This window comes from Varroa jacobsoni, unplaced genomic scaffold, assembly GCF_002532875.2.
Source record: "Varroa jacobsoni isolate VJ856 unplaced genomic scaffold, vjacob_1.0 scaffold_772, whole genome shotgun sequence".
In the NCBI taxonomy this organism is placed as follows: Eukaryota; Metazoa; Arthropoda; class Arachnida; order Mesostigmata; family Varroidae; genus Varroa; species Varroa jacobsoni.
In genome coordinates this window covers 223,093-249,968 of record NW_019213674.1, presented here as the reverse complement: position 1 = coordinate 249,968, position 26,876 = coordinate 223,093, and the positions used below count along the sequence as shown (strand labels likewise).

The 26,876-nt window shown below is 43.1% G+C and overlaps 2 protein-coding genes and 2 long non-coding RNA genes across 12 annotated transcripts; 3 read left to right on the top strand and 1 right to left on the bottom strand.

Annotated features, from left to right (window-relative positions):
* Window positions 1-956: 956 nt before the first annotated feature.
* Window positions 957-22,017, bottom strand: Fbl6 (F-box and leucine-rich repeat protein 6). 8 transcript variants are annotated; one of them, XM_022838637.2, is made up of 10 exons: window positions 21,573-22,017; window positions 17,720-18,218; window positions 17,136-17,420; window positions 16,192-16,472; window positions 15,605-16,070; window positions 14,824-15,228; window positions 14,179-14,658; window positions 2,821-2,929; window positions 1,729-1,864; window positions 957-1,216 (listed from the first exon to the last, which is right to left on the bottom strand). In XM_022838637.2, exons 2-7 carry the CDS (start codon window positions 17,963-17,965, stop codon window positions 14,353-14,355), a joined length of 1,989 nt encoding a protein of 662 aa, XP_022694372.1. In that variant the 5' UTR covers window positions 17,966-18,218; window positions 21,573-22,017; the 3' UTR covers window positions 957-1,216; window positions 1,729-1,864; window positions 2,821-2,929; window positions 14,179-14,352. The 8 variants fall into 8 exon arrangements, with proteins under 8 accessions (XP_022694372.1, XP_086825799.1, XP_086825797.1 ...); XM_086969673.1 differs by lacking the exon at window positions 21,573-22,017 and adding an exon at window positions 21,352-21,458 and having other exon boundaries at window positions 1,819-1,864; window positions 2,759-2,929; XM_086969671.1 differs by lacking the exon at window positions 21,573-22,017 and adding an exon at window positions 21,352-21,458.
* p115 (General vesicular transport factor p115) lies at window positions 2,798-9,781 on the top strand. 2 transcript variants are annotated; one of them, XM_086969670.1, is made up of 6 exons: window positions 2,798-2,931; window positions 3,157-3,319; window positions 4,706-4,929; window positions 5,248-5,451; window positions 5,644-7,361; window positions 7,647-9,781. In XM_086969670.1, the coding sequence occupies exons 3-6, from the start codon at window positions 4,771-4,773 to the stop codon at window positions 9,229-9,231; spliced, it is 3,666 nt and encodes a 1,221-aa protein (XP_086825796.1). In that variant the 5' UTR covers window positions 2,798-2,931; window positions 3,157-3,319; window positions 4,706-4,770; the 3' UTR covers window positions 9,232-9,781. The 2 variants fall into 2 exon arrangements, with proteins under 2 accessions (XP_086825796.1, XP_022694370.1); XM_022838635.2 differs by lacking the exon at window positions 3,157-3,319 and having other exon boundaries at window positions 2,846-2,931.
* LOC111263512 (uncharacterized) lies at window positions 18,416-18,866 on the top strand. Its single transcript, XR_002682270.1, has 2 exons — window positions 18,416-18,502; window positions 18,651-18,866. It is a non-coding gene; the product is annotated as an uncharacterized LOC111263512 (long non-coding RNA).
* Window positions 21,536-25,676, top strand: LOC111263511 (uncharacterized). Its single transcript, XR_002682269.1, has 2 exons — window positions 21,536-21,624; window positions 22,011-25,676. It is a non-coding gene; the product is annotated as an uncharacterized LOC111263511 (long non-coding RNA).
* The last annotated feature ends 1,200 nt before the right edge of the window (window positions 25,677-26,876 follow it).

The following is a 26,876-nucleotide window of genomic DNA, read 5'->3' as shown; positions in this document are numbered from 1 at the left end:
AATGTAAAATATAATCATATAAAATATTTATTATAAAATAAAAATTATTCTGATTAAATTGTTCATAAAACAACTGTTAGTGCGCTTGGCTAAGAATAGGATACATTGCGTCTCTAGTCAAGAGCTAGTGTTACGCAAACATTGTTATCCTAAATCGTTCAAGATCGGATTTACCTGCGGACACTTCACGTTCGCAACTTTTGCTGGAACTACGTCTGCGTCAGAAGAGTCCTTCCACTTCATGAGAAACATTAGTTCGCCTGCAGCATCGGTAGCGCCTAGAATTTTCTCGGCCTCCAGTCCTCGTTCAAAGCCCCTAGCTTTTTTCTCCTTTTTTTCACCTAAGACAGGGAACCATCACCAGAGATCACAACGTTATATCTGATGTTCTGAATGAGCAGCAGTTTTGCTTGACTAGGTGGACCCGTAGGTTTCACTATACTAAAAAGACGAGCGCTTACCAAACTACCTGGCCCAATACAAAATCTCTCGATTACTGCGAACTTTATAATAGTCCAATTAGTGTTCAGATGTTTTATTCTTCGAGTTCAACTAATTTATTCTCTCCGGTAAATAAATCCCTTACATTAGTATATTCGTGCAACACTGATTCCTACTTTTTCGTTCTCAAAATTCAAAAATATTAACAATCGAATACACAGAATATTGCGCTAAGACAGAATCCAAATATTAGTTATGCTTAATTCGCTAACTACTTGTAGGGATCAGCTCGGAAAAAAAACGTTCGACCATGGAATATGATATTAAGAAATTGTTTTTTTGCGTTTCAACAACAAAGTATAAACAGTAAAAAAAGTTTGCTTTTTAATATATAATAAACATTGCTATACTGTTGCCAACAAACAGAGCACAGCATTTTATAGGTATTACTTAACGTATAAAAAAAGAGTCAAAATGTTTTCTTGAGTGACTAAGACAAATCACTAACATTACTGACCATCACTCCGTAATTCGTCCTTCTTCTCCTCAGCAGAAACCATTTTGCGATCGCTGTCCGCCACGCTGAAAGCTTTGCGGGATCCGTCCACAGCAGCACTGCCGTAATACGGATAAAATGTCGCGTTGTCTTTGCTCACGAAGCGAAAAAGCCTCTCACTTAAAAGGTTAACGACGATTATGTATAAACTTGCTTCTTCCGGCAGTCACTGACACACTCTCAAAGCGTGCAACGCGTCACTGGGCGGCTAACCTTTTTCTGCAAATGATCCGAACAAAACGGACAAACACGCATGGTCAGGTTTAAAAGTCCTCCTAGCTGCACACAGTACGGACTTATTTAATCAATATTTTAAACACATAAAAGAAACAGAAAAGCAAATTCCGTTATTAGTATTATTTTAAAAAAAAGTCAGCTAGTCCAGTACCAAAGTGTTAAAAATCAGAAAAAGAAGATCTACTTATAAATAATGTATAATAACCGAACGATCGCGAACAAGCCTATAATTGCAAATGCTACACGCGAAGTATGTACGAATGAATTCAATTTCATCCATTACGAAAACACTGCTATAGCAAATAAGACACAGAGGACTACCGTAGAGAATCTCAAAAAAAAATTCATTACGATGCAAAGCTCGGCTTAAGCCACCTGACAAGCCCTACCGCCGTAAGCCAGTATAAAAACACCACTGAATGAATATTTGATTGTTTTTTTCCGGAGCTTGTTGAGCGTTCGTTGATACGCCCGGCCATTGTCTGTAATATTACGTTGGTGACGCGAAGGGCGCAGCCGCATTAAACGTGGGAGCTTTCGCAAGCGAAACGACGACGGTGGTCAAAGACGCCAACACTACGTACCGTAGCACGGAATCGAACAGTAAAACGCAGGGCAAAAGCGCGGTCACTGAAATAGATAGTGATGTTAAAAATTGGTTTATTGCTACAATGCCAATACACACACCTGATAACTAAGAAACATACGATCACACAAGTGACGATGACAAATCGCAATTATCTCTCCTCGCAGTTGAACAACTCGGTCCTTTCGTGCTCCAGCCGGCAAACTAGAGGACAGCACACGCACACACACAAATATAAATAACAAACCATAGCACGGAGCGACAGATCAGAAACAATCACACAATGCCCGATTGTCGGGATCACCTGGACTAGTGCACTGTCCGCGCGCAACAATTTGAATCGGTCTAGGGTTCAGATCTCTATTGAAAATCACTATACAGGCAGGAGAAATCCTGGCTAGCACACAAGCTCGAAAATTATATCAGCATGCTCCACAACTAGTGCAGACAATTTTGAGTCTTTCGAATTAGTCTTTCGATCTTTTTCGGAGTCCCCAGTCTAGCGTTCTTGGTATCTGCCTTAACGTGGACATGTAGTTACCATCGTGGCGGCATGGACCCGCAGCAAAGTTGGGACTTTACGTAATTCCTCTTCGGGGTCTGTCCGCTATATATCCTGAAGGGGAAAATTTTTCGCATTCGTTCTTCCCTACTAAAGCAGATAGTTGGTGAGCCAGCCATATTACCAATCATCGAAATTATCCTTTTAGTGGAGGAAGCAGTAGCTTGTATATGATCATGATTTGATAATAATGACGGACGTTATGACGTTGTTTTAATATAAGAGCCGCTTTGTTTAAGACCAAATTAAAACTTCGCGCTGTGTGTGCGTGTCCGGTTAGTAATGTGACGTGACGCAAAAGATAGACCAACAAACAGACAGACAGACGGCCGGACGTACATACAGACAGTAGTACTTTCGCGATCCGACAACCTACCAGCAAGATACAACGGATCAGACTGTGTTGGTGACGTGTGTGGTGACTACGGCTATAGTTACCTAGCGCTTTACGAATTTATTCTACAGCTCGTTCGTCTGCTGGCTGACGGGTTGCATCGATGCTGGCTCGGCCTGTCACTCAGCTGGGCCAGATGGTAGCGGTGCTGACCTGTAAGCAACGGTTTGAATTCATAAAGTCTATTTCTTTTGGCTACAGGCCGTCCCTATTAGTACTCTGATTGCTTTTATTTGACATTTCGATTATACTTTGGGAGTTGTTGCTGCTTATGTACGTGATTCCACCGAAAGTTTAACATTATGGGTGCACTTTTGCTCTTCTACTAAATAGTCGAAGAAAAATTTCTCACTTGTTCCTTCGCATGCGAAAAAAAACAGTTTTGACAGACGCTGTGCGTTAGCTGTAACGCTCAAAAAAACGTGACGTCTACGTGTGCATATAAAAAAAAAAACTTTGAAAATGAACTGATTCATGCAATGGTCGTGCTCAGCGGTTAAATTGCGGCAAAGCAGCAGGTGGAAGTTCACAACACAAGCAGATGTAAGTAGAGAAAAGCTAGAGACGTGAAAAGAGGAAGCCTCATTCTGCAATTGCGTGTACATCAAAATCAGCCATATTACATATTGTGCAAAGCTCCGTCTTTAAACGTCTCAAGTCTATGAAGCCATGGATATCTATAATAAATACGTTGGTATTTTGCTATTTGAAATGAACGGTAGCACCAAATTTTTTTTATATGTAACGTTCTGTTGGCAGTTGTTGGTAGATAACTTGGAGTCGTTGCTGGGAGTGTTACTCAATCCCGGAACAAAACAGTTGGTGCGTTTGAGTTCTCTGATCATCACTGTCTGATATTCCAAGATGTTAGAAGATGTTACGTGAACACGTATGTGCGGTGCAGATATTATTATAGGTTTTTCATTATTATTATTTTTGTATTAGGTAGAAGCTGTTTAATATTGCGGAAAATATGTATTCTATTACGTATGTGCTGAACTCGCTCCCAGCACTGCCATAATTCATTGGCATACTGCTACAGTAGCATCGCCATCGCCTTCTCCTTTACGTATAATTCCCAAACCTTATAGATTTCTACTGCAGTCCGATAGCGGGCAGCAAATAATTCAAGTTGTATAAATATCATTGGACAATTTTTTCATTGCACCTTACTTTATTACTGCGAACATAAATTATAATTTATTTCTCTATTCAGTGTAATTACTACTTCGCATGTAAATTTCAGATGAATGACAAGTACGTATAATTTCATATCTTCCTTAACACTTCCATTGGCCTATACGGCCTGTGTGGCTATATGCCAAACAAAAACGCTAATATTGATTTACAGTATTTTTTTTATACGCTGTTCATATTTGTCAAAGAAATATTTCTCAAAAATTCTGCTAAGATCACTAGAGGCAATAGTACTCATTCAAGTTGGGTGAAAAATTATTATCAATATCGTTATATCGCAATATATAATATTTTTATGAATGTTGTTAAACGATGCAAGCTGAACTTCATATTTATTTTCCCGTCGTATATCTGTTATTGAGGCTAACTCTGCCCACGCGAACCCCTTCTAAAACTTCACAGTATGGTTATCCGAAGTAAAATTTTATCAGTCGTGTTCTTTGAATAATGTCGTAGTACTCACCCGAGGATCTAGACAGATCAGTAATATATGCAGCTCCATGGAATAACCGAAAATATTTCGTCGACGCTAACGGTAGAGGCAAATTTCTGATCAAGAGTGTTTTGTTACAGATGTTTATCGCTATTTGAAGGCCACTAGATGGGTATCGTAGTCTGTATTGCGGGGACAATCACAATGTATGAACTTTTGAAGGTCACAGTTACATGTTATCAAAAGAGGCTTAAAATATCAATAGTGGGGTTAACATTTCGCTATATTATGCTCAACAGGGTGGAGACGCGAAGTTTGCACATAGATCTGGCCTGTTTGTTGAGGCACCTCGGTCGCTGGTAGTATGTTCCTCTCTGGACTTCTTGGGGGTGGAGGCTCTTCCGAGCCTTCCCCGCAAGAAGACGGACATTCGTCAGTGGAGCGAATTGTTGACCGGTTGGATACCGCCGCAATGCTTCCGGATAGAAGGGAGGCTTGTAAGATGCTGCGGGCATTGGCTAAGGTGGGTCACGAACTAATCCTTCATTTTCAATTTTTGTTCAAGCATTCATCCACGTCTATATAGCCGCAACTTTCTATTTTAGATTTCACACCGTGAAAAGCTAGTTCTAGTCAATTATTGATTGCTCTTTTACATTAGTAGTATCCGTTCATTTTTTCGATGGCTATTATCTTTTTATATTATTTTAATAGTTGGCTTGCGTACCTCTAAATGATGCTAACAAGATTTATCGTTGCCTTTGTAACGACATATATATATATATATATATATATATATATAGCGTATGTGTATTAATAGGTATGATAATCTACATTTTAGAACTACCGCGTGGAGGTTGGTGCTCAGGGAATGCCCTCTCTCCTGCGCGTACTAAACCAGGATCGGTCCGACCTGGAAATTATCAATCTTGCCTTGGAAGCTCTTTCGGAGGTTATTTGTGAGCAGGATCAACTAGGCGAGCAGTTCACAGAGATATTCATCAAAGATTGCGCTAACGTCGGAGCCGTGTTGGATCTCATTGAGGTGAGTAAAAGTCACTGTTAAATATGGGCGTCTTTTTCAGCGTTGCCCATGCGTTCGGATCAAATGCTGCCACAACCACCAATTCATTAATTACTAAAATATAATTTCTAAGCTCGAATTTTTTTGCATAATCTGGAATAGTTGTGCTGGTGCTTCCCATTAGGCAATAAACCTGTTTTGGGTTAATTACAGGAACACGACTTCAATGTTCGATGGTCTGCGATTAAACTGCTTTCGGGACTTGTACTTCACCAGACGAAGCAAATGCAAAATGCTGTCTTGTCTTCGCCAATGGCTATCTCTCGTCTCATGGATTTGCTGGTAGACAGCCGGGAAGTAATACGAAATGATGCACTACTGATGCTGACTCAACTAACAAAGGGCAATGCCAACATCCAGAAGATTGTTGCGTTCGAGTCGGCATTTGACCGTCTTCTGGATATTATCTCAAGCGAGGGCTTCGCAGATGGCGGCATCGTAGTGGAGGATTCGTTGACGATCATGCTTAACCTACTTCATAACAATATCTCCAATTTGAATTATTTCAAGGAGGGCCCCTATATAGGACGTCTGGTAGAATTCTTTACTCAGCTGAGCGAAATTAGTAGCGATTGGTCTCAAAGCAAGGTAGCTAACGTCCTAGCTATGTATCGGGTTATCCGATGTTTAGTCAGTCCCAATAACCCGAACAATGTGACCCGCTCGTGTCAGACCAGCTTGCAAAAAACCGGCCTCCTTAGCGTACTTTGCGAAACTCTCATGGCATCCGGTGTACCCGCGCACGTTCTTTGGGAGACGATCAACACAGTGGCCGAAGTGATTCGCGGTTGCGCAGAGAATCAGATCCAGTTTCGCGCCGTGAAAACGCCGTCTCCGCCACAAACGCCCGTCGTGCTCCTTCTGCTAATGTCCATGCTCATCGAGAAGCAGCCCATGGATCTTCGGTGTGCTATCCTCTATTGTTTCCAGTGCTATGTTCATGGGAACGCCGATATCCAGAACGAGCTGATCGATCAGTTCGATAACGGCGCAGAAACCAAACTCCTACATCAGGGTCTATCGGCGAAAGAGCCAATGTCTAACTGGCTAGCGGCGATGGCTGTGTCATATTTCGTCACCGAGCGGAAAATCCTTGATCCCGTGTTATTCGAGGTAACTGTCTCGCTTAAAAACCCAAATGCTGCAAATCAAGCCCGTATTGGTTACCTGATTCTTATCACTACGTGGCTTTGTGGCTCGGAAACGAATGTTGCCAAGTTTGTCAACGCATCGGACAACATATCGTATCTAACCTCCGAGCTTTGTTTACCATCGAACGAGCAACAAGAAGCTATCGTTCAATCACTTTGTGCCACGACTTTGGCGCTTTGTATTGTCTTCAACGATGATATCGTGGACGCATTTAATCGAACGGCTATACGGACTCTCATTGTCAATCGAGTCGGAAAAGACAGTTTTCTCGAAAAGCTGAGTATGCTCTCAAAGCAACCCTGTTATACAGCCGCCCTGCGTTCGCCACAGATAGTAAGCGAGCAGACACTACTCGACCACAACTTTTGCAGCATGTACCGAGGCGTAGAAAACATGTTACACAAGTGCCTGGATGAAAATGATGTACAAGAAAAACAAATTGAGGACCTCAAAAAGGTTATTCGTCAGCAAGAACAGCTTATCGCTGAACTACGTGAAAGTCGCGGCTCTGCTTTACCCCACGCGGTGGCAGCGACGGCGTCCAGTACTGCAGCAGGTGGGGGTATTCAGCCTTCAACACATATTCCAATGTTACCCACTGGCACTCAACAGTCGTCTGGAAGTTTTCCCATATCGACGGCGTCTGGTCCTCCAGTACAAATGGTTGCGCCTGTCTTTGAGAAGAACTACTACGAACAATATCAGTATTCGAAACAGAGGTAAAAACCCGTAATTAGAAGAATTTCGCTGTAGTAACGTATGAACGCAATATATATACTCCTGTGGCAATAAATGATTCTGAACAATTGAGACAATTATTAATATATTAATTCGACTTTGCAAACGGTCTGCTTGTAACTGAGTTTGATTTGGGTTAAAGAACATTGTTTTTCTTTTGAAGTTAGTTTATCTATTTAGCTCTTTATAGTGCACACAGTACGATGAAAATAATGTGCCTACTTTGTGCTGTTGCTAATTACGGGTCAACATTCCTTGTCTTTCAGAGTTGTTGAATTAGAAGCTGAGCTACAAGCGAAGACAGCTGAACTGCAGACGAAGACAACTCAACTCGAAGACCTCCTTGATTTAATGATGGATCAGGAGGCTAAAATTAAGAGATACGAGGATCAATTAAGAGCTCTCGGTCGCTCAATCGACTACCCCATTGATGGAGGGGATGCTCAACCCGAGCAGAATTTGCAGGAGTCCGCGTTACACGATGTATGCAATCAAGTGCAGAATGTTTTCCTTAACGACACAGCTGAAGGGACACTTGTTCCACATCCAGTAGTTTCCATGGCAACCTCTATTTCGCATTCGCTCAGTGGCGTCTTCGGTGGCGGTAGTGGTGGCGGTGGCACCAGCGATGCCTCAGCTCAGCCTTTGTTGACGACCTCCTCAGGCCAGCCAATGTTGCCGCTGCAGCAGTCTCTGCGAGAATCTTCAGTTCAGGGTGCTTTGCTGACTTCGATAGGACAAACAACTCTCGTTACACCAGCTCCACCGCCGGTTTCGGTCATCGCTTCTGCCGTCTTGCCTGAATCTCCGGCAGTACAAGCTATCACTTCAGTGGTACCGGCCCCCATTGCGCAGACTGCAACAGTCTCTGATGTGGGCGTACCACAGCCTCTGCTGATGACGACTGTATCTGTCGGAGTGGAACAGCCAACTGCAGCGGCGGCTGCTCCCCAGTTTGTTCAGTTCTACAATCCTGCCTCGATGTTTCAGCCGGTGATGGCCGAAGCCTCCGCAGCGCCCTCTGCTGACCAACCGCCGAGACCGCCCTCGTCAACGGTGTCGAGCAGTGCAGCTGAGCTAACAGGTACGAGCGGTCGTGCCGATCCCGAGAGCAGCGAACTGAATGACGGATTCGAGATGGTCCCCACCCCGACTGCTGAGCAGCAACGGCAGCCCGCAGCACCACAGCCAGGGGTTGTCCAGGGGGCACCGGGCGGTAGTACTATCCCTGTCGTGTACCCCTTCCAGCAGACAGCATCGATCGTGTCAACTCTCTCGTCGTTGCCACCCTACAGCGCTCCACCCATCACCGTAGGCGTGCCCATGTTTGTTCAACAACACCAGGCCACCACCACACCACCAGCAGCAGTAACAGCATCTATTCATGATCATCAACAGCAGCAGCAGCAGCAGCAGCAGCAGCACCATGCGATGCCCATGCAGCCGGGAGTTTCTCAGCCGCAACAACCAAGCTATTTGGAGTCGTTTGTACCAATGCCCACATCCGCCACAAGTGGGCAAAGCCACATTCCTACACAGTTCGTACCCCCCATGGTGACTTCGCATATGGGCGCGGTACCCTTAGCCCCAACAACTTCCCAGGTTCGTCTCTCGTCGCAGCACCAGCAGCAGTCCCCCATTACAAATGTCACAGTATATCATCAACAGCATCCACACGCATCTGCAAGTAGTGAGAACGGAACTACCGCGCCAATTTCGACGCCATTGCCTCCAGCGAGACATCTGTTCGAAGCTGCAGCAACGGGAACTTCTTCATCGTTAGCACAGCTGCAGCCAGCCGCTGCAGTAGGTGACGTGCCAGTGTCCCATATTGCCAGCTCGTTGTTGTGAATATACACAAATTTTAATGCGATAGGCTGATGCGGTAGCTTTGCAGGATAATTAAAAACGCGATAGAGATAAAGAGAGTGGAACTAAGAGTACATACGCGATATCCGGAACCGCTAGTCTACGTGACGGTGAAACTACATAGATTTTAATATATTAGGTATAAGTACACGCAATAAACAAGCATCACGTTTGTGAAGCACTTGTGAGAAAAACATACGAGATATTATAATAAACCGCCAAGGGCCGTCAGCAGAATGGGTGAATTCGTGGAGAAGATAAATCATATTGAGCAAATATCCAGTTCACAACTTAATTGAACTAACTGAAAGTTAATGAGGTAATACGTGCGGGAATGAAATAGCAAGGTAATGCGGATAACCGGCAGTTCTATAGATGTTGTGTGGGCAACAAAAGTCAAATATAAAAATATTTGAGGGTGAAACTACCTTCTTTGAACCGAGTCAGGCACAAATACAACGGCAAAGAATAAACATATCACCAAATAAAGTATGCCACGTTTTATATCGGCTTGTTAAGATGAATAAATAAAGCCATTGAATTTATTATAGTGCAGATGAGGCAACACTAGATTATAGGCTATGAATCAATCTGTAAATAACATATGAGGCGGCCATAGAAAAAAAGTTACTAGTAGTCTTATCATGTAGCACGCGGCGCGATCCATTTTGACAAGGGTTGCAGCGATAAGAAACATGTTGCGCGATGAAGGCCGTGCTTCTCACCAACTCACTAGTCATGTTCGCACACACACACACACACACACACACACACACACACACACACACACACACACACACACACACACACACACACACACACACACACACACACACACACACACACACACATACACACACACGAATAGCGTGCGATAGAAGCTGAGCTTTCGATATCTAGGAGAGAAAAAGAACAATCTCCACAGACATCCTGAGAGAAATCTAGCATTAAAGTGGCAACTAAACTAATCTTCGCTCGTGTTTACAATCGATTAGCTGGCATCGCCTACGACAGCTCAGGGGATTATATAATAGATTACTGAGCAATATCTCATGCTTCGCGCGTTTGAATCAATCATTCCTAGCTTTTTTCAGATGTTGACAATGAAGACTCGCCAGACCTTATTGACATTTTATTGTTGGTGATAGAGATTTACAGTAACATTGTTGCTGCCATGTCACAGTGGAGTTGGCACCGGGGCTGACTTATAGGGAGATCTATCTGCCATTTGGTCTTATTCGTCCTGTACATTGGAATTGTGAAAATCGCAACTAAAACTGTCTGCAAAACGCATTTTGCTTTGGTTCAACTTTCCTATACCAATTCTGGTTAGCTTGCATCGTCTGCTCCCCCCGATTATAATAGAAATAAAAGCGAAATAACAATTTTCTCCCTATAACGTAACCTCCAAGTGTGTACAAGCAAAATCTTTTATATATAATAACCAATATAACCACAATTGCACTCTATCGCAATTTGCATTATACATCTAATATCTATATATAAAATACAATGATTATTTTCAGTTCGTTACCATCTTGCTCTAAAAAGAAATTAACAATTTATATAAAAAAATTCAACAAGAAGTGAAGGTGGTCGGGTGTGTCTGTGTCTGGTCTGTGAATTGATTGGAGCGCCAAATTTTAAAACTAAAAACAATGACCCTCATTTCCCATAAAAACCATAGCGATACTTTTATACTGTCATAGTACCATTTATAGCTATGGTTGGAGTCCTTTTTACGTAATCTCTTCGCTATTTGCTGGTGAGCCAATAATGTTGTCAGCTGTTGTTCGATAAAACTAACGACACATGAACTTCTCGCATTCAGCTTTACTAGCGACGGGTCAGGCTCAGCACATCTTGCTACCTTAAATCTGTTAATTTTAGGGCACTTTTTTGGTAAGGCCTACCACAACAGCTTGCTATACTCCGCTGTTGCTGCTGCTGTTCATCATGTAGACGATAACGATGAGTAGAGAAGGCCAACATCAGACTCCCGCTTCGCTTCAAGTCGATATTCGTTATCTATCGCGTACCTGCGATGTAACACCATCATCTGCTCTGCTTTGTTTTTCTCCACGTTTGCATTGATAACCCCGATGAGCTCGTTATCTACATACATAATACAGACATAACTCGCACAGCTATTCCGGCTGTTCGCTAGTTGACTTTTGCTCTATTCATCGCTAACTGTTTGTCTTTTCTTCATATTACACATACGTATGCCACGTTCTGTCGGATTTACTCGGTGTTTATGTAACTGTGTGTAGTCATTCATTATTTCCTTCACAATCAGTATCACTTTGCATTTCACCTATCGTTCGTCGTTTTCTTGACGTTATCCCACTTATAGTCTGGTATAAATATTTCGTCATTAAAGTACGTATGCCTTCACTTCATATTCCGCTTATATTTAATAATAATATTTTTATATCGTTACGACTATAGCGGCTGCACATTCCATTCCATTATGGAACTCTCGTTCTCCGCACTGTTTGTTTCCCTGCTCTACTTTAATTAATGCGTGAAGTAAGATGGGAATCTTACATTACCTTAAGAAAAAACAGGAGCTCAATATAGCCGTCATCATTAATTTGTCACAAAGGTATAGCGACACGGACTAGCGAATAGATAGGTCACAAGCCCGATTATTATAGTACACTGGTATACCGGCTTGGGAAACTGCACCCTTCGTCTTGTCTCAGAAGAAAACTATTTCAATATTAGAATTTCGGTGGTAAGAGTCGTTGTCAATTTTGTTGAAGCCGACATTTCTGCATCTGCAAAACTTTTGTGCTTAATAATTATATAGCCATATTGTCTGTAGAAATAGAGCAGAACAAAAAGTATAATAATGAAGAAACATAATGGGTAGCGATTAATAGCAGCAGCAGCAGCAGCAGTAGTGAAACTATTGATACAGTAATAGTTTAAAATAGCGGTCTGCGGTACAAATGCTAATTAACATGAAATTTGTCTTGTCACACAGGGAATTCTTGCAGTCACCTATTTTTTTTTTTTATCATCGTTATTAAGATGAATTCTCGTATAAACAACTTGACTTGTATTAAACATAAACTCACAATTTCGATTTTCAGGTTCTTTTATTTTGTACATGTCTTGAAGGATGTCATAGTATGTTAGAACAGCATTTCTGGAAGAAAATAACTAGCTTAGGCGGGACAAAGCGAGAACAGATAGCTGATGTGATTGATTAGGATCGATCGAATGTTAAAACGAATGATAAATATGTCTGGAGCTCAAGTGATCTGACGCGCCTAGGCCAAGCTGTGTCTATCAGTGTGAGTCAAGTAGTCGTCTATTTCATCGTTAACAAAAAGCTTCAGAATCTCGAAGAGCCACCGCTAGTTATTTAAGAAACTGAGGTCACTACTAGGGCTACGCAATATACGAAGAAAATCAATTACCTTAAAAATTTTGATAATTCGAAATAATAAGAAAACTTTCAGCAAACTATAACTATGAGAACTGCTATTCCAAGACCAAAAACACGATTAGATTCGTAAGGCCAACATCCCCCCCCCCCCTTGAACAACGTTCTGTTGGCAAACCGGTAGTTATTGTCATGCTCTTAGCTGATGACCGTTAACTAAATTCAACTAAAAAAAAAAACTATATCTAATAAGAGCCACGACGTTTTGATCACTGGACCATCGTCTTCGTAAACTCCTTCATGTATTCGTACTCACGCATAAATACATTACATTTTCCATACAATAATTCATCTGAAATGTGGCTGTTAATCTGAATCTATGCTTAACGGCTTCAGAACTGAATGTAAAACTTGAAACGTTCATATAGTACTAGTAGTCGAAGTGGTAGTGCCTCTTTTTGCATCTGCTGTTACCTTTTCCGGTCCTTGTTTTGTAGCTATATTCTCACATGGTCTCTCATCAGCCCCATCAGAATCATCATTTTTCTTTGCCGATTACCCTTTGTCGTGCAATCGGTCATGCGTACAACAATCTTATACTGCGCACATTCTACATTTTGCAGAAACACAAGCACATCACCACAAACATACATTTCACATACAGAATCCTAGTAATTCATGCACACCACATAGTTTTTAATTGCTTCCGCCCTGCAAACATTCAGGTTCAGGCACACAATACCGGCCACATACGTGACACACAATGGATGCAAACAAACTAATTAACAAGCCTTGAAGTGCATCACGAGTCCACGCAGTTCCCTTTCAAAGACCACTGGGAACACAAACGAATGGCGGGGTGGCACTTAGTCGAGTTAGGTTGTATGTTTATCTTATGCATTCCTGGAGCCAAAGTGATGCAATTGCTAGCCGTCGAGTAGTCAGTTACTTGGTACCTGTAGTATCTGTCAGCTTTATCCGACTTTATCGATCACTATTGGCCCACAACACTTTCAGAGACACCTATTTATATTTTGTGTTTTTTCTTTGCTGTTGAAAACCAAACATAAAAATGAAATACATTTCCTTGAAAGAAATATCACTGACGTAAGGTAGAACAACTCAACGTAGTGCATAAAGCCACTTGAAATTTATGTGCTTATATAATACTAGATGGGATGTCTGGAGTTGACTCCAATTTCGAGTGTTGCATAGTTGAGAAGAGACAATACAGCCTTAAGCATTGCGGCTATAAATTATAGTTGTACTAAATCCAGCCCGAAATTGATAAGTACCTTGTTTCGAGTTCAAATTAAGAGAGAAAACGGCCCCGTAATAACTTCGAATGAAAAAGTACTTTTTAATAAAAGGGAGTGACTAAAAAGGCCTTTAAGAGCGTTTATATATATATATATATATATATATATATATATACATATATTTTCAATCGTCCTCTCTATATATAGGTACCTCCCTTACGTAAGTAATATGATAGCGAAATAATGATGATATACAGTCAAAATCATACAAACTTGCACTGCTCACTTGACGATCGTTTCTCTAATTAGCCAGTCTTTGTAGCAGTTGGTTCGCTGGGGCTCTTCCGCAGTGCTAACACATTTACACGGAAGGTTAACATTGAAATGGAGATGCATCGTTGAGCCATGGTTGCGATGGACAACCTCTGTTGCTTCAATGATGAGATTTCACTCGTTCTCATCGAACTTGCCGGTTAACACCTGCGTGCGCAGTTCGACCACTGCAGGACCTTCAAAAACGCGTTTAATCCCTCGCGGCAGACTACGACAGGATGTGAGATTCAGCTTTCTCAGCCGCTGACACCGGTCGAGGACAATTTTCAGCGTGGAAAATGATACCGATGAACCCTTCAAGTCCAGATCATAAACGCTCGATGGCGTTTCCGAATGAGTCGCTAGAGCGCGCAACGCCGCGTTGATTGCCGTATCATGCGACACCCAACTTACATCGATCACTTTTAGACTGTGCGCCCACTGGAAACGTATCCAAGTGGAATCATTAGGCTTGAAGGTACAGAACTTATTTTACGGGGTGTGAGATTATCTTAGCCATGTTTATATGATAGGGTGGTATTATCTTGGAAACGCTACGTAGCATTTACATACATCATATAAGTTAGGTATGATGGTTTATCTTACCTTATTCATGATCAGTTCAACATTAGGGTTGGTTGCTGCATCACAATTGGCTAGGTACAATTGCGTTAGGTCCCAGGCGGGTATCTTGATAAGGCCCGACACACTGAGGCCTTTACAGTTCCGTACATCCAATAGTGTAAGTTTTTCGGATGCTTTGAGGATACGCTCAAGTGCCGAATCACCGAGATCGAAAAGGTTGGCTATCGAAAGCTCTTCAAGCAAAGGGAAGCCAGGTGACCGGGCTTGTTCCGCTGGGGGTGTTGCTGCCAACCTCACCTGTGTATTTGCTAATCGAAGGACCCGAAGGTCGGAGCACGTCTCCTGGATTCGCTCGAGCGGAAAGATCATACAACAGGTCATTGTGATATTGGACAAGTCCAGTATTTGTAACCTCGAAAGATAACTCTGAAAGGAGCAAAAAAAGTGAAGAGCGTATCAATCATATTCTTCTGTTGCCGTTAGCCTAAGTGGTTGCGCATCTACTCGTTAGATTTGTTACATACATTCACGTGACTGAAATATAGACAAGCACTAGCGCAGTATTCGTTAGTAGATAGCTTAATTTAGACACTTAACCCATTACGAGAAGCTATACATTCATGCAAAATTTCATAGCTGCCAGTAATTACCGCACGCTCTGGTTTTATCCACGTCATCAAGAGTATCAGACTTCTAACAAAGTTTACACACAATCTGAGCCTGCGGCCATGTTAATGTCTGCTGATGGGTAGATATCGAAAGCTGACACGAGAAATATGCCTACCGTATTAACTTAACTTACAGGTATCAAGTTGAGGATGCTATTCAGGGAGGCAACAGCGTTCTCCGCGAGGCACAACTGAACGAGGTTTTCTCCCCGTTTGATAATAAGGCTCTTAAGAACATTTGGTGCACACGTCGAACAAGTACTAGCGCCCCGGTTCTTGGTCGTTCCCGAAATGTCGAGACCGCGTAGCCGATCGCATTTGTTAACGATATATTCCATCGTCTCCATGGAAAGCTTGTTGTTGTACGAAAGATTAAGTACCTCTAAACGAGGACAATTGTTAATCACATTCGTGATGGTACCATGAGATATTTTTGGCCCGAAGTTTGACAAGTTGAGCTCGCGCACCCTTTTCAGCATACCGGAACTGGCCCACCGTGTTAACTGCGCTTCCGTCACCTTGACTATTGACATATCCACCTTCTCCCATAAGGACACGTCCTCCGCAACAGCCCTCCATTCCGGACAAACTTCTCGAACGCTTAGATACGTAAAAGCACAGACATACATTTTACTCTACTGTACAATTAAACTCCACTTCCAGAAAGAGGAAAACAAATAATATAATAATTAAAAAAGTGGAATAAATTACACAAACGTACGTGATGAGGAAAGGTAGGACTCCAAATTTTTCAACGCCGTGCCGGAAAATTTTTAGCAGCACCTCGCGAGGTATTTGTCGATTCCATAAACCCGGTGCGCAGGGCGGGGGACCATTGTAAACAGGGTCGGAAACTTCGGGCTTTTTCTTAAGAACAAGTTTGAGAGAATTTGATCCTTCAACATTCTCTGCCACCATAATGCTCTTCTTACGACGGCCACGCTTCTTAACCTTTTCGTCCTTATCTTTTTTCGAATGCTTTCGTTTCTTAGGTATTACCAGCTGAAACATTGGTTGAAATTTCTGTATTGAAATACCCGTTCAGAGTCTTAAAATTGACGGTTGTATGTTTAATACACAATTCGTCGTCCGCTGTATGACGTAATAGGATGAATGAATTTCAGAAAAAAAAAAAAGAAAAAAAGTAATGGATTCCATACGAAAGAATAACTAAGAAACATTAAACGAGTGATGATTAAATATCGATTCAGATGTATACATAATTGAGTGCGACTGATACCACGACTGAGTAAGATATAACTGCTGTTAGAAAATTGACGTCGTCCTAAAATAAACAAATACGTAGTTTCTGTTTTTTAGATTAATATTAAGACATTTCCTATACATCTAACCCAATACTCTCCAGTGAAAATGACTGAGCCTTACAAAGGTATTGGGTCCATAACTAAACGTAGATCATTGATGGCGCAAAGTTCGATGAGGATGTCATAAGGTGTAAATATGTAAACTGAAAAATATTCACAAAAAGTCAAATTGACTGCTAGCGGCAGCGTTCATGTTCGGAGCCATGTCAATTTTTGCTCAGCCCAAAAAGATTCAATGTTAGTTATTGCGAAAACTTATTTCGGCTTAATTTCTCTCACGTATTTCTACGTACTTCTATGTATACTTCGCTAACAAATCGGTGTCTAATAAACTAGATACCTGTAATTTCGTTTCAGGCTTTTTCCCAAGCTGAGCTGGTGAAGAGCCTGCTTGATTTTGGACGACCTCATTGGCGACTTTCGGTGTCTTAGTCCCGACAATGCTATGATCTTCAGGCGAACTCGAGTGATTTCCATCTTCGTCTTCGTCCTCCTCATCTTCATCGTCTTCTTCATCGTTGACGTCTCCAGCCGTCGGAGTGGCCGTCGTGGTGTCGGGACTTCGGGCCAGAACGGGACTGCACGCAGACGATGCGGCCCCATTATCTAGCGACGCGGGCGATGCCTGCCAATAGAGTCGTAACAGCGACCAACTTAGTTTGAATATCAACCAGTGTGACAATTAGCCCATGCATTTATTGGAAGCTTCGCCTTTGTTTTAGCACTTTATTCACCTATTTTTTATTTTTTTTACATCGTTGAACAAGCACCCAGTCTGCTGCACAGAGACGTACACGGACAATGTATGCACGAGGCTAACAACATTAAAAACTGGCCGAATTTGCGTCCATAAATTGGTGACTAATCTTTTAATTTTTATTTGCAGTATTAATTTTCTAGTAATCCCATGAACAGGACCATTACCTTATCAGACTCGTTGTTAACCTCCTTGTCCATTGTAGGCAACTGTCTTTCTCTAACTGTTTTAACAAGTTTTGCTTCAGGTGTGGCTTTAGCTACACACGTATCACTTGAGCTGTCAGACTCGCTTAAGCTATCGTCACGCAACGCAGCTGTCCTCGTTGGCTCACAAACGAAGTCCGAATCGTCCGACTCAGAGTCTGAGGGAAAATCTCGGTGGTTGGCGTGAAACGAAAACAGGATGGGCATCCTGGTTATTAGCCCTAGTTTGCCCAGCTGCTAGCAAGGCCACGTTCTTCCTATCCGTTACTAAGCTCATCACAAAAACATTTCCCGCTAAGGGAATGCAAACCTTGATCACTCAGTGAGCGATATGAGGCGTCTAATAAATAAATGGTATCGTAATTTGTTTAAGAGGGTGTATTCATGGTTTAGTACGCGTTGCAACCAGACCAAGTAGAACCTCCTGTGGCACCTTAAATTTCGTCGTCTCCTAATTGCTCTGAAAAGCAGAATTGCAAGAAACACATTCATAATTCTTGTTGATAACTATGGTTTTGTTAAGATTAATAAGTGTTTTTAAGCTTTCTCGTAAAACCTAAGGTGAAAAAAATATGCGGCAAACTTTTTAACTTAAATTCATTACGAACATTTCGATTTCAGTTGGTAAGAGGAACGGCGGAGGGGGATCGAAGAACAGAATACTTTACTCCGTTTCCATCATCATCTTGTTACTTGGATTATCAGGAAGCCGACTTGAAGTTTTATATGACTTTTAACAAGGAGGTAAACGTTTTGCTGCCCTGTCCATATCATACTAACTGCGACTTATGCGACTCAAGACGTACCTTGTAATTGAACTAGCTCGCGCACGAAATAGGCACAATATTTGCTTTTAGTAATTTTATGAAAACCTTTACTTCTCTTTTCTTAGGTAGAGTATGGTATGTTGGAAGAATCATATCACTTATTACGATCCGTCATGGGAGTAGAGATGCTGGCTATTATCGCGGAAATTCCCACTGTTTAAACAATGTCAAAAAGTGAAATGGCGATTCAAGCAGCCTTCCAACCGCATTTCAATAAAAAAATACGAAATTCAGATCATAAAGTAGCAACATTAAGCAATAAAACAAAATCTATTCCGTTTTCTGCTCGAAAATTTACTACCGTTTACAACCTTAATACATAAGAACAATGCTAACTGGGTAAGCTATATAGCTTAGGCGGCTGTATACGTGGACGAAGAAATAAAAATAGACGCCGATAAAGGTAAAGACGTTAACCACTGAGTTACTAGTAACAATAATAAGCACGATATAGATCTAGATATCGATTTCGCTGATTGCCAGACGCAAAGGGACAGTTCAAACAAAAAGGTTACAGCCATTGTTAAGAATTACTGGTGTGGTAGCATACTTCATTATCCTGGATCCCTTTAATGGTAAGTAAGAGTAAAGCATTTGACGAGTTCTGCGGAAGGTAAAACGGTCAAAAATGGACACTCTCCCATGTTGTTGCGTTAGTTAAATTGCACACACCTTGGCAATGATGGCTATGTACCGTTGCGGCATAATGTAAGATGTCTGTACTTTGTCTGGACAACTGATCTTCTCCCAACAGATGATTAAATGTGACTGGCGTAACAGCGCTGCCCGTATCGCTCCTATTTATCGCGACACCGCAGTAACTGGCTGCCAACGTGAGCAACGTCATTAAGTCGATGCTACCGAGCAACAGGTTCGTACCTGCAGAATAGCATGGACTTTTACAATACGGTGCCAATTAATGCGTTCACCAAGAATCACAATATCGGAAGCATTCAAAGACAAACGCTAGCCTCGGACATTGCAGCATTCAGCACTGGTAGGGATGCTTCTAAACATAGGTCCGACTTTACTCGATAGCGCCAGTTAGAAACTGAAAAAGCCTAAAATAGGCTTGTTTCGGGTAGTAACAAAATCGATACAAACTGAAACAACAAGCTGTCCAAGAGACGAGGCGATTGGTCGTTTGAAAACAGATGCACTTGTTAACATTGTCAGAAATGTTCAGCTCCGGAAAATGATTCATATTTTATTCTTCATTTGAATGATGAAACAATTTTTAATAAATAAACAACTCTAGTATAAACCGTTACATTCTATTTTGTAATCGCATCAGGCCAAGTCTCCGCTTCTAAAACCGCAATTCGTTTGTCAAAGCAACGCTGCGACGGTCGTTTGATAGCTTTCTTCTGCTTACTGACTCACGTACACCGTTATTAATGCATTTGCATCAATCTTCCACTAAAAACGAAGAAAGCTGACTCGTCAAATTTTGGCCCTCTAATTATCCTAAACCGTATACACAGACTGTTGCTAGTAAACAGGCAAAATTTTTACGAAACTAATAGAAACCAGAACGTGCGAGTGGCTTGAATGTTCGATAACGAACAATGAAGTTGAACGTTGATGAAAAGTTTTGCCAAAAAATCTCTGGCAGCAAGTTACGCTTGCGAACCTCAGCGTGCAGGAAATAATTATATTGTCCAATAGCTCCTTTTAGGTAGAGCTAGAGGCATTTCTAGTGAATTGTTTCAGTATCATATAAATGCCCGTTCTTGCTACGCGCACAATTATGATGGTTTTCCGCCCACAATCTAATACCTTGCAACGAAGAGTGCATGATAAGGATAACAAAAGCCCTACTCAAAGCTACTTGAAATAGGTTTGACGTTTGTTCAAATATTTAAAAGTCTGACCATACTAAATTTAGTTTCCGCATCAGTATGCCATCAGCGTTGAATAACCAAGGACTCCGAGGTGCCCGTGAAATTACTTAATTTACGCGAATTTGTTAGCTCTATAAACAAGTATAATATATAATATATCTAAACAAGGTCTGGAATCATTGAGAAGTGGTCCAAATGTCAGATCTCACAAGGGAGCAACAGCAGAACATATTACTAATACGCTTTCATGTCGTGCATTTGCTGCGCCCTTCAAGACAACATTCATGTCGTAGTAAACAGCATACTTCTGCGCCATATCTTGCCCTTGAATAAAGGTACATTGGATTGATTGAAATCCAACTGCTATCGGAAACGATACAGTCGGCAAGTGGTAACAGCCAGTCTCTCTTATCCGTATCTTTGTATCACAAGGACTGTGGGTATACAACGGTGGTTTGCATAAAAACATAATATTTGTAAGTCAAGTCAATATACTGTGACCTGTAAAATGCGCGCCAAACGGACACCAGTTCGGAGAGCGTATGCCTTCATTTAGCTTCAATAGAACGAGCCTTACAAATAAATAGAGCGACAACTTCAGCTTCGTTGCATTTATCAGCTGTGTAATTCTGTGCGCAATAGGTTCACAGAAGAGCAGAAATTACGAGTGCTGGATACTTTTTTCCTTAATCAATACTTTATAGAAATGAGGCAACAACTGTCGTCGTACCGTACGTTGTATGCGAAATTGGCAGATACAGAGCGGTCAGCCTGAATCTAAATCTGTTGGCATAAATTTCGATCGCAACGGAAGTTTTTTGCATTTGTATTAATTGCTACGCAGAACTAGCGCACCGGTACATACCGGGTCGACATTGTTTTCGAACTGTACTCGTGACGATTAACAACAGCTGCCACTCACCATACGTTATTTTGTTAAGTTTGTCGTTGTTCTTCTACCTTCTGATCACATCGTTCATATTGGAACGCAGGTGGAAGACCGCCAAAACCCGCTGGGACGCTCCTCGAATATCAGCGTTGTCGGAATCACTTCGGCGTTTTTATTATGGGTGTTTCAACACGCATTAGCCGTTCGCTCACTTCTTGTTATCGGTGTTATTAAAAAATCAAGGCGCTACTCACTGCATCGTTTGGGTTCGGCGGACCGTCGGTGATATAGATTCAGAGAGAGGAGGTGAGTATCGCTGGATGAACAAGGCCCTCGTAATTAACGTCACTTTCGAACAACAATCCTACATACACAAGACCACCGTTGGTTGTGATGCTGTTACATCATGAATGCCACACGGATATCATCGGTGTTCGAGCTTCTATCACCGACATTACTGCCACTCATCAATGTTTGCTTAGACGAGACAGTTAGACCGATAGCTAACTGGCTCGGCAATACGCACATGGATGTTTTTGTAGCCGCCGCCGCCGCCGTTGTTGCTATATGAGTGGCTAGATTGTTTACGAACGTCTTCCTCTCATACTACCAGTACAATGGCGCATAACTGTAATGGTAGTGACACCGCTCTTGACACGTTTCTAAATCCGAGCTGTTGTTGTCGTCAGCAGGTGAATTCATTCGGCCACAGAATTCGGTACCGATCATCAATCTTGACAATTAACGGCAGACTGCACACGTCGGCTTGGAGAACGCCTTACGAGCTCCTCTCGTCGTGACGCCTTCGTCGTCATTTTCTTCCGCTGCCGGTCATTCAGCCATTGCAGTGAGGCTACTATTTTGCTTACTTTTGGCTCCTACATATTTGTGCTCCTACGTTTTGCGCTTTCAGACTTGAGTGAGCCGGCGGCGACGTCTACAACTAACAAAGAGACTACTCCCGCGGCAAGAATTCGCGGATCGAAACAGGAAAGCGTTACGACTGCAGCTGGTGCATCGCTCTCAAATAACACACCCGCGATAGAGAATCGGCAGCAAATTGTTACTATGTACCTAAAATAATAATAATGATAATAACAATGTGTGACCAGAACGCGATGCCGCAGCAGCCGATGAAAAGCACATCACTTGACTTTTTCACGTTATCCCATCGATTCCGTCGTCACCAATATCGTCGTAATAGCGGATGATGGCGGGTCTTCGGGCTTGTGCCTACCGCAAACAAGGAACAGGGCCGAAAGTTATCGCTAACGTTGTTGTTATTATTGGTAGGGTCGTCGCCATAGCTTTTCGTTTCTACCTCGTCAATGCCAGTTGCAAATGGTAACGAAAACAACTACACGAGCTATACCACATTAACAATTGTCGCCGAATATATATATATATATGCAAACTGGTACTCCGCTTATTGATCCCGTGCCTGTTGGTGATGGATAATAGGATTGTTGATCTGCGAATTGTCACTGTGCAATAGGCAGATACCTTGTGTTCGTCACTTTCTCGCTTTTTGTCATTCCCCTACTGCAAAAACAAAGACAACGCGTTACAGGGTGACGGTGGTTTATGTATAAACCTATGATATTATCAGTGGGGCCGCCACGGCGACTATCTGTCTGTAACTTTTGTTATCGCTATTGATGTTTTTCCAACTTGCTTCATTCACTGTAGCTCAACGTCTTTCGTTTCCCACTGTTGTTCAACGTTGTTGTTGTTGTTGTTGCTGCTACTGTGCTTGCAATCGTTGCTTCCCGCGGCTCCGTGTATCCACCAAACTAGCAGGTCACTAGTAGCACTGTCTACTTGGAGCACTTTTTCCGCAGTTCATTGGCGCTTGTGGAAGTTTTAGTAGAAGCAGGGCTCGTTGTTGTTGTCATCATTGTCGTCGTTGTATCTGCTGTTGTTGGTGTTGTTTTTATTGTTGTCGTCGTCGTCGTCGTCGCCGTAATCGACAACACAAACGAAAATGCTGGCACCAGCTGCAGCGGTGCTGATGGCGGCTGTGGCGGAAATCTAGGTTGTTGGTCGATCGCCGACGGCCTATACCACTTGCCTATCTGGCTGCTTGGTTGCCGCCTGTTCGCTTGCTGGCTCGCCTATCGTTCACTGCTCACTGTTAGCTTGCCGCTTCTCCGCTCTATCTACTATTGCCAGCAGCAGCAGCAGCAGCAGTATGTCCTGCTAGTGCTGCTGCTACCGCTGCCGCTGCCGTCTCTGATGTCACTCTTCCACCAACAAACGGCCACGACACAGAGTGAGCGCACAAACGAACGAGCCACTACTGACGGACGGTGCGGTGCGGCTACGAACAGCAGCAGCAGCAGCAGCAGCAGCAGCAGCAGCAGCAGGACCGGCGGCAGATTTGGCGGTGGCGGCAACATAAACGAACGAACCGATAGAAGGAGGACAGCGGACCGACGAGCGAACCGCTGCCGCACTGTTTCAAGCTCCCGTAGTAGTCTTTGTTAAACTGCTGCTGCTACTGTCGCCGCTGATGGCAGCACACTCCTCACTGGTGCTGCTCACATATGCAACCGCTCCATCGCTGCCGCCGCCGCCGCCGCTGCTGCTGCTACTACTCGCCGTTGACTACCTGCTTGCGAGTTCGTTTGAAACCCTCAGCCGGCAGCAACAACAGCAGCAGCAGCTTCAGCCAATGACCGCCGCAGCAGCAGCAGCAGCACCGCTGCCGTTCAAACTAATGCCCCCGCCAACATTAGCGATTGCCGCTGCTAATTGTGCCACTGCCCTCGCTCGCAACTTGCAAACCATAGACTTGTCCGTCTGTACCTTTGCGCCTGTGTCTGCTTGTTGTTTCGATAAAGTCGTAGTGGTGTAGGCGATGCCGCTGCTCTTGCTTTCACTGCCGCTGCTACTGCTGGAAGTCATGTACTTGTTCTTATTGCCATCGCTGCCGCTACGACGACAAATGCTCTTGGCGCGCCGCCCTCTGCCCCTGTCCCTATGTCGGAACTCCTCGTCGTTGATGCCTGCCAGCATAGGGGCCGCTGTTAGCCGTCTGTCTGTTTGTCGGCCCCATTCTCCTTTGTTGTCGTCGTCATAGCGGCGGGATTAGTTTCGTTATCGTTGGCTGGCTAGCTGGCTGGCAGGCGCTGGGTGAGCTGAACCGCGGCCAGCGCACACGCACACATGGAGACACGCCGCGCGAGACGCCTGCAGCGCCACCACCAGAAGCCTAATGGCTAGATGACTGCTGTCTTAATTGCTGGCGCTCAACGGCGGTGGCGACGGCACCCAGTCCGGTCCTTTCCACCGCCGTAGCATCTCGCCTCGGAAGTAAGCTCATATATGCTTTGCATGTTAAATGGTAGCGGCGGTGATGCGCTTCAGTCTCGTCTCCGGTGGCTGGGTGGCGCTGCCTGTCACCGTCTGCTTGTTGTCTGTATGTGTGTAAATATGTTGCCTGCCAGCATCTTGTAGAGTGCGAGCCTTCGGTTGCGCACTCACCCGCCGGCTTACCCACCCGCCGTCGGCCACCTGCGATCACGCTGTCCACCCGCCTGCCACCGTATACAGCAGCGGCAGTAGTTAGACAAACAGACACGCGGCCGATGAGTGAGGGAACCCTACAGATTTTATCGGGTCGTCGTATGAGCGGCGTGTAGTATAGTCAAATGATACAGTGAGCCACAGCCTTACACGGACCATTAGATCATTTGTGCTAGCGCCCAAAAGTTGCGGCAGGACCAGCAACCGCTAGCGAAGCCAGGAGTCAGTTGAACGGCCTGCCATGTCGCTTTGGGCTTCAACTGCCCGCGCCAAGGCGATAACAGACGCGACACCGCAGCGGTGATCGTCCCGCTTTTGATGCTGCGGTGGCGTGGCAGTAGAAGCGTAGCAGATTATGCGTTTTAGTAGGTGCTAAAGGAGGCAGACAGAAAAAGAGGCACTCGTAGGCGAAGCAAAAGGGACAGGGAAGTCAGGAGAGATCAGCAGGCAGACCTCGAAGAAGAAAGGACGCGAATCATCCGCACGAACACACTCACACCGATTGGTTCGTGTGCATGCTGATTACTGCTGTTATTGGCGGCGATTAGTTCGTTGGCCCGCCCTTGAAATTTTTGAGCTAGCCAAAGCGCGCCACACGAAATTCGCCAGCTGTTTTACTAATATTAAATTAAGTGAGAAGAGACAATCGCTATTGTTAGAAATCCTCTATCCTATAAACTTGTAACAAAATGTTCACACTCGCATTTAAAGGCTTTTGTATTATTTAGTTTAAATGTTAACTGGCCAGTACATACTGCTGGACGCGAACTATACGTTGTACGAAATGCCAGAATCAAACTAATAAATTAAGTCTGCGCGACTCCCTTGTACTTCTCTTTGGTAGCACTGATAAGATAAATAACATGCTCTTACCTCCAAGTTAGCGTGGCGCTGTATACAACTGTCCAATAAATTAGTTTTTCTATAACACACCTATATAACATACACGCAAGGCTAGTATTATAGTAGTTAAAGTCAGGTACATTTCACAGAATTCGTTAATAATACTCCCCAAGATCGATAAAAATTACGAAGATTAACAAACACGCAATGAAACTAAATTCTATTATTAAAAAGTAGTTGTTGAAAAACTAGACGAAGCTTGCGATTTTTTGCATCTCTGCAATCTTTATAGAAGTAGATCAGACACGATGGAGCATGAAATTGCAACTATGGGACCCAACAAGTCATTCAGAGGAGCTTTCTTAAAGATGTATGTCAGAAATTCTATATTAATAAAAAAAAAACCTAATCGATACATTACGTGTGTTTGTAAAAATTGTCTCTTAATGGGTTTAGCCCTGTTTCCTTTGAAGTCGAAATCTTCACATTGTGTCGTGTGACTGAGCACTGCTTAGAGTGGTGCATTTTCCGTACGACACCACACTGCTCTTCTCGGCAGCCCCTTACGACAATGGACATTGGCAATATAATAAGTAGTAACAATCTTTGATCATGTAAACTGAATATGTTCTTTTGTCTGAATACGTAAAATTTGTCTGGACTTCACCCTACAGCAAAATGTAATAAATAACCCTTGCTCAAGCGTTACCCCATACCCCCCAGTCAAACAACGCGTTTCTCAGTTTCTCAGGCATCAATAACGACAAACACAGAAGGCAGTGTTAAAAAAACGTAGCTTCTATCTTTAATCTCGTTGGCTGGCGGATCGTATTAATTTAAGAAGAAAATAAAAATTGCATATTTAAGACCTCAGGTTGCAAGCGTTGCGATAGGATAATCTAGTCCGAAATCTATTACTCGAAGTTTTTGATAGGTGAACAGCAGATATTAAAGGGTTTCACGATTGATTTATCCAGCAGTAATACGCATAACTTGAAAAATGATCGACTTATGACAAACATTTTATACCTCGCATTTCACTATATATTTATCAATACAGTCGATGCTAATTGCCAACAAGTTGTTGGAAGACACATTATCAAGTTCATACAGGCAACGTGCCTGGCTGAACAAGTAAAACCGAGTCGTTATTAGTTATTATTACTTCTCACAGATCAGTGCGCTGG

Coding starts and splice junctions, on each gene's coding strand:
- p115 (XM_086969670.1), top strand. CDS start 4,771: ATGTTCCTCTCTGGACTTCTTGGGGGTGGAGGCTCTTCCGAGCCTTCC. Junction 5,452..5,643: donor CCGTGTTGGATCTCATTGAG/GTGAGTAAAAGT, acceptor GGTTAATTACAG/GAACACGACTTCAATGTTCG. Junction 7,362..7,646: donor TATCAGTATTCGAAACAGAG/GTAAAAACCCGT, acceptor CTTGTCTTTCAG/AGTTGTTGAATTAGAAGCTG.
- Fbl6 (XM_022838637.2), bottom strand. CDS start 17,965: ATGCCCATCCTGTTTTCGTTTCACGCCAACCACCGAGATTTTCCCTCA. Junction 17,421..17,719: donor TTAACAACGAGTCTGATAAG/GTAATGGTCCTG, acceptor CTCTATTGGCAG/GCATCGCCCGCGTCGCTAGA. Junction 14,659..14,823: donor TTGAACTGATCATGAATAAG/GTAAGATAAACC, acceptor ATACGTTTCCAG/TGGGCGCACAGTCTAAAAGT.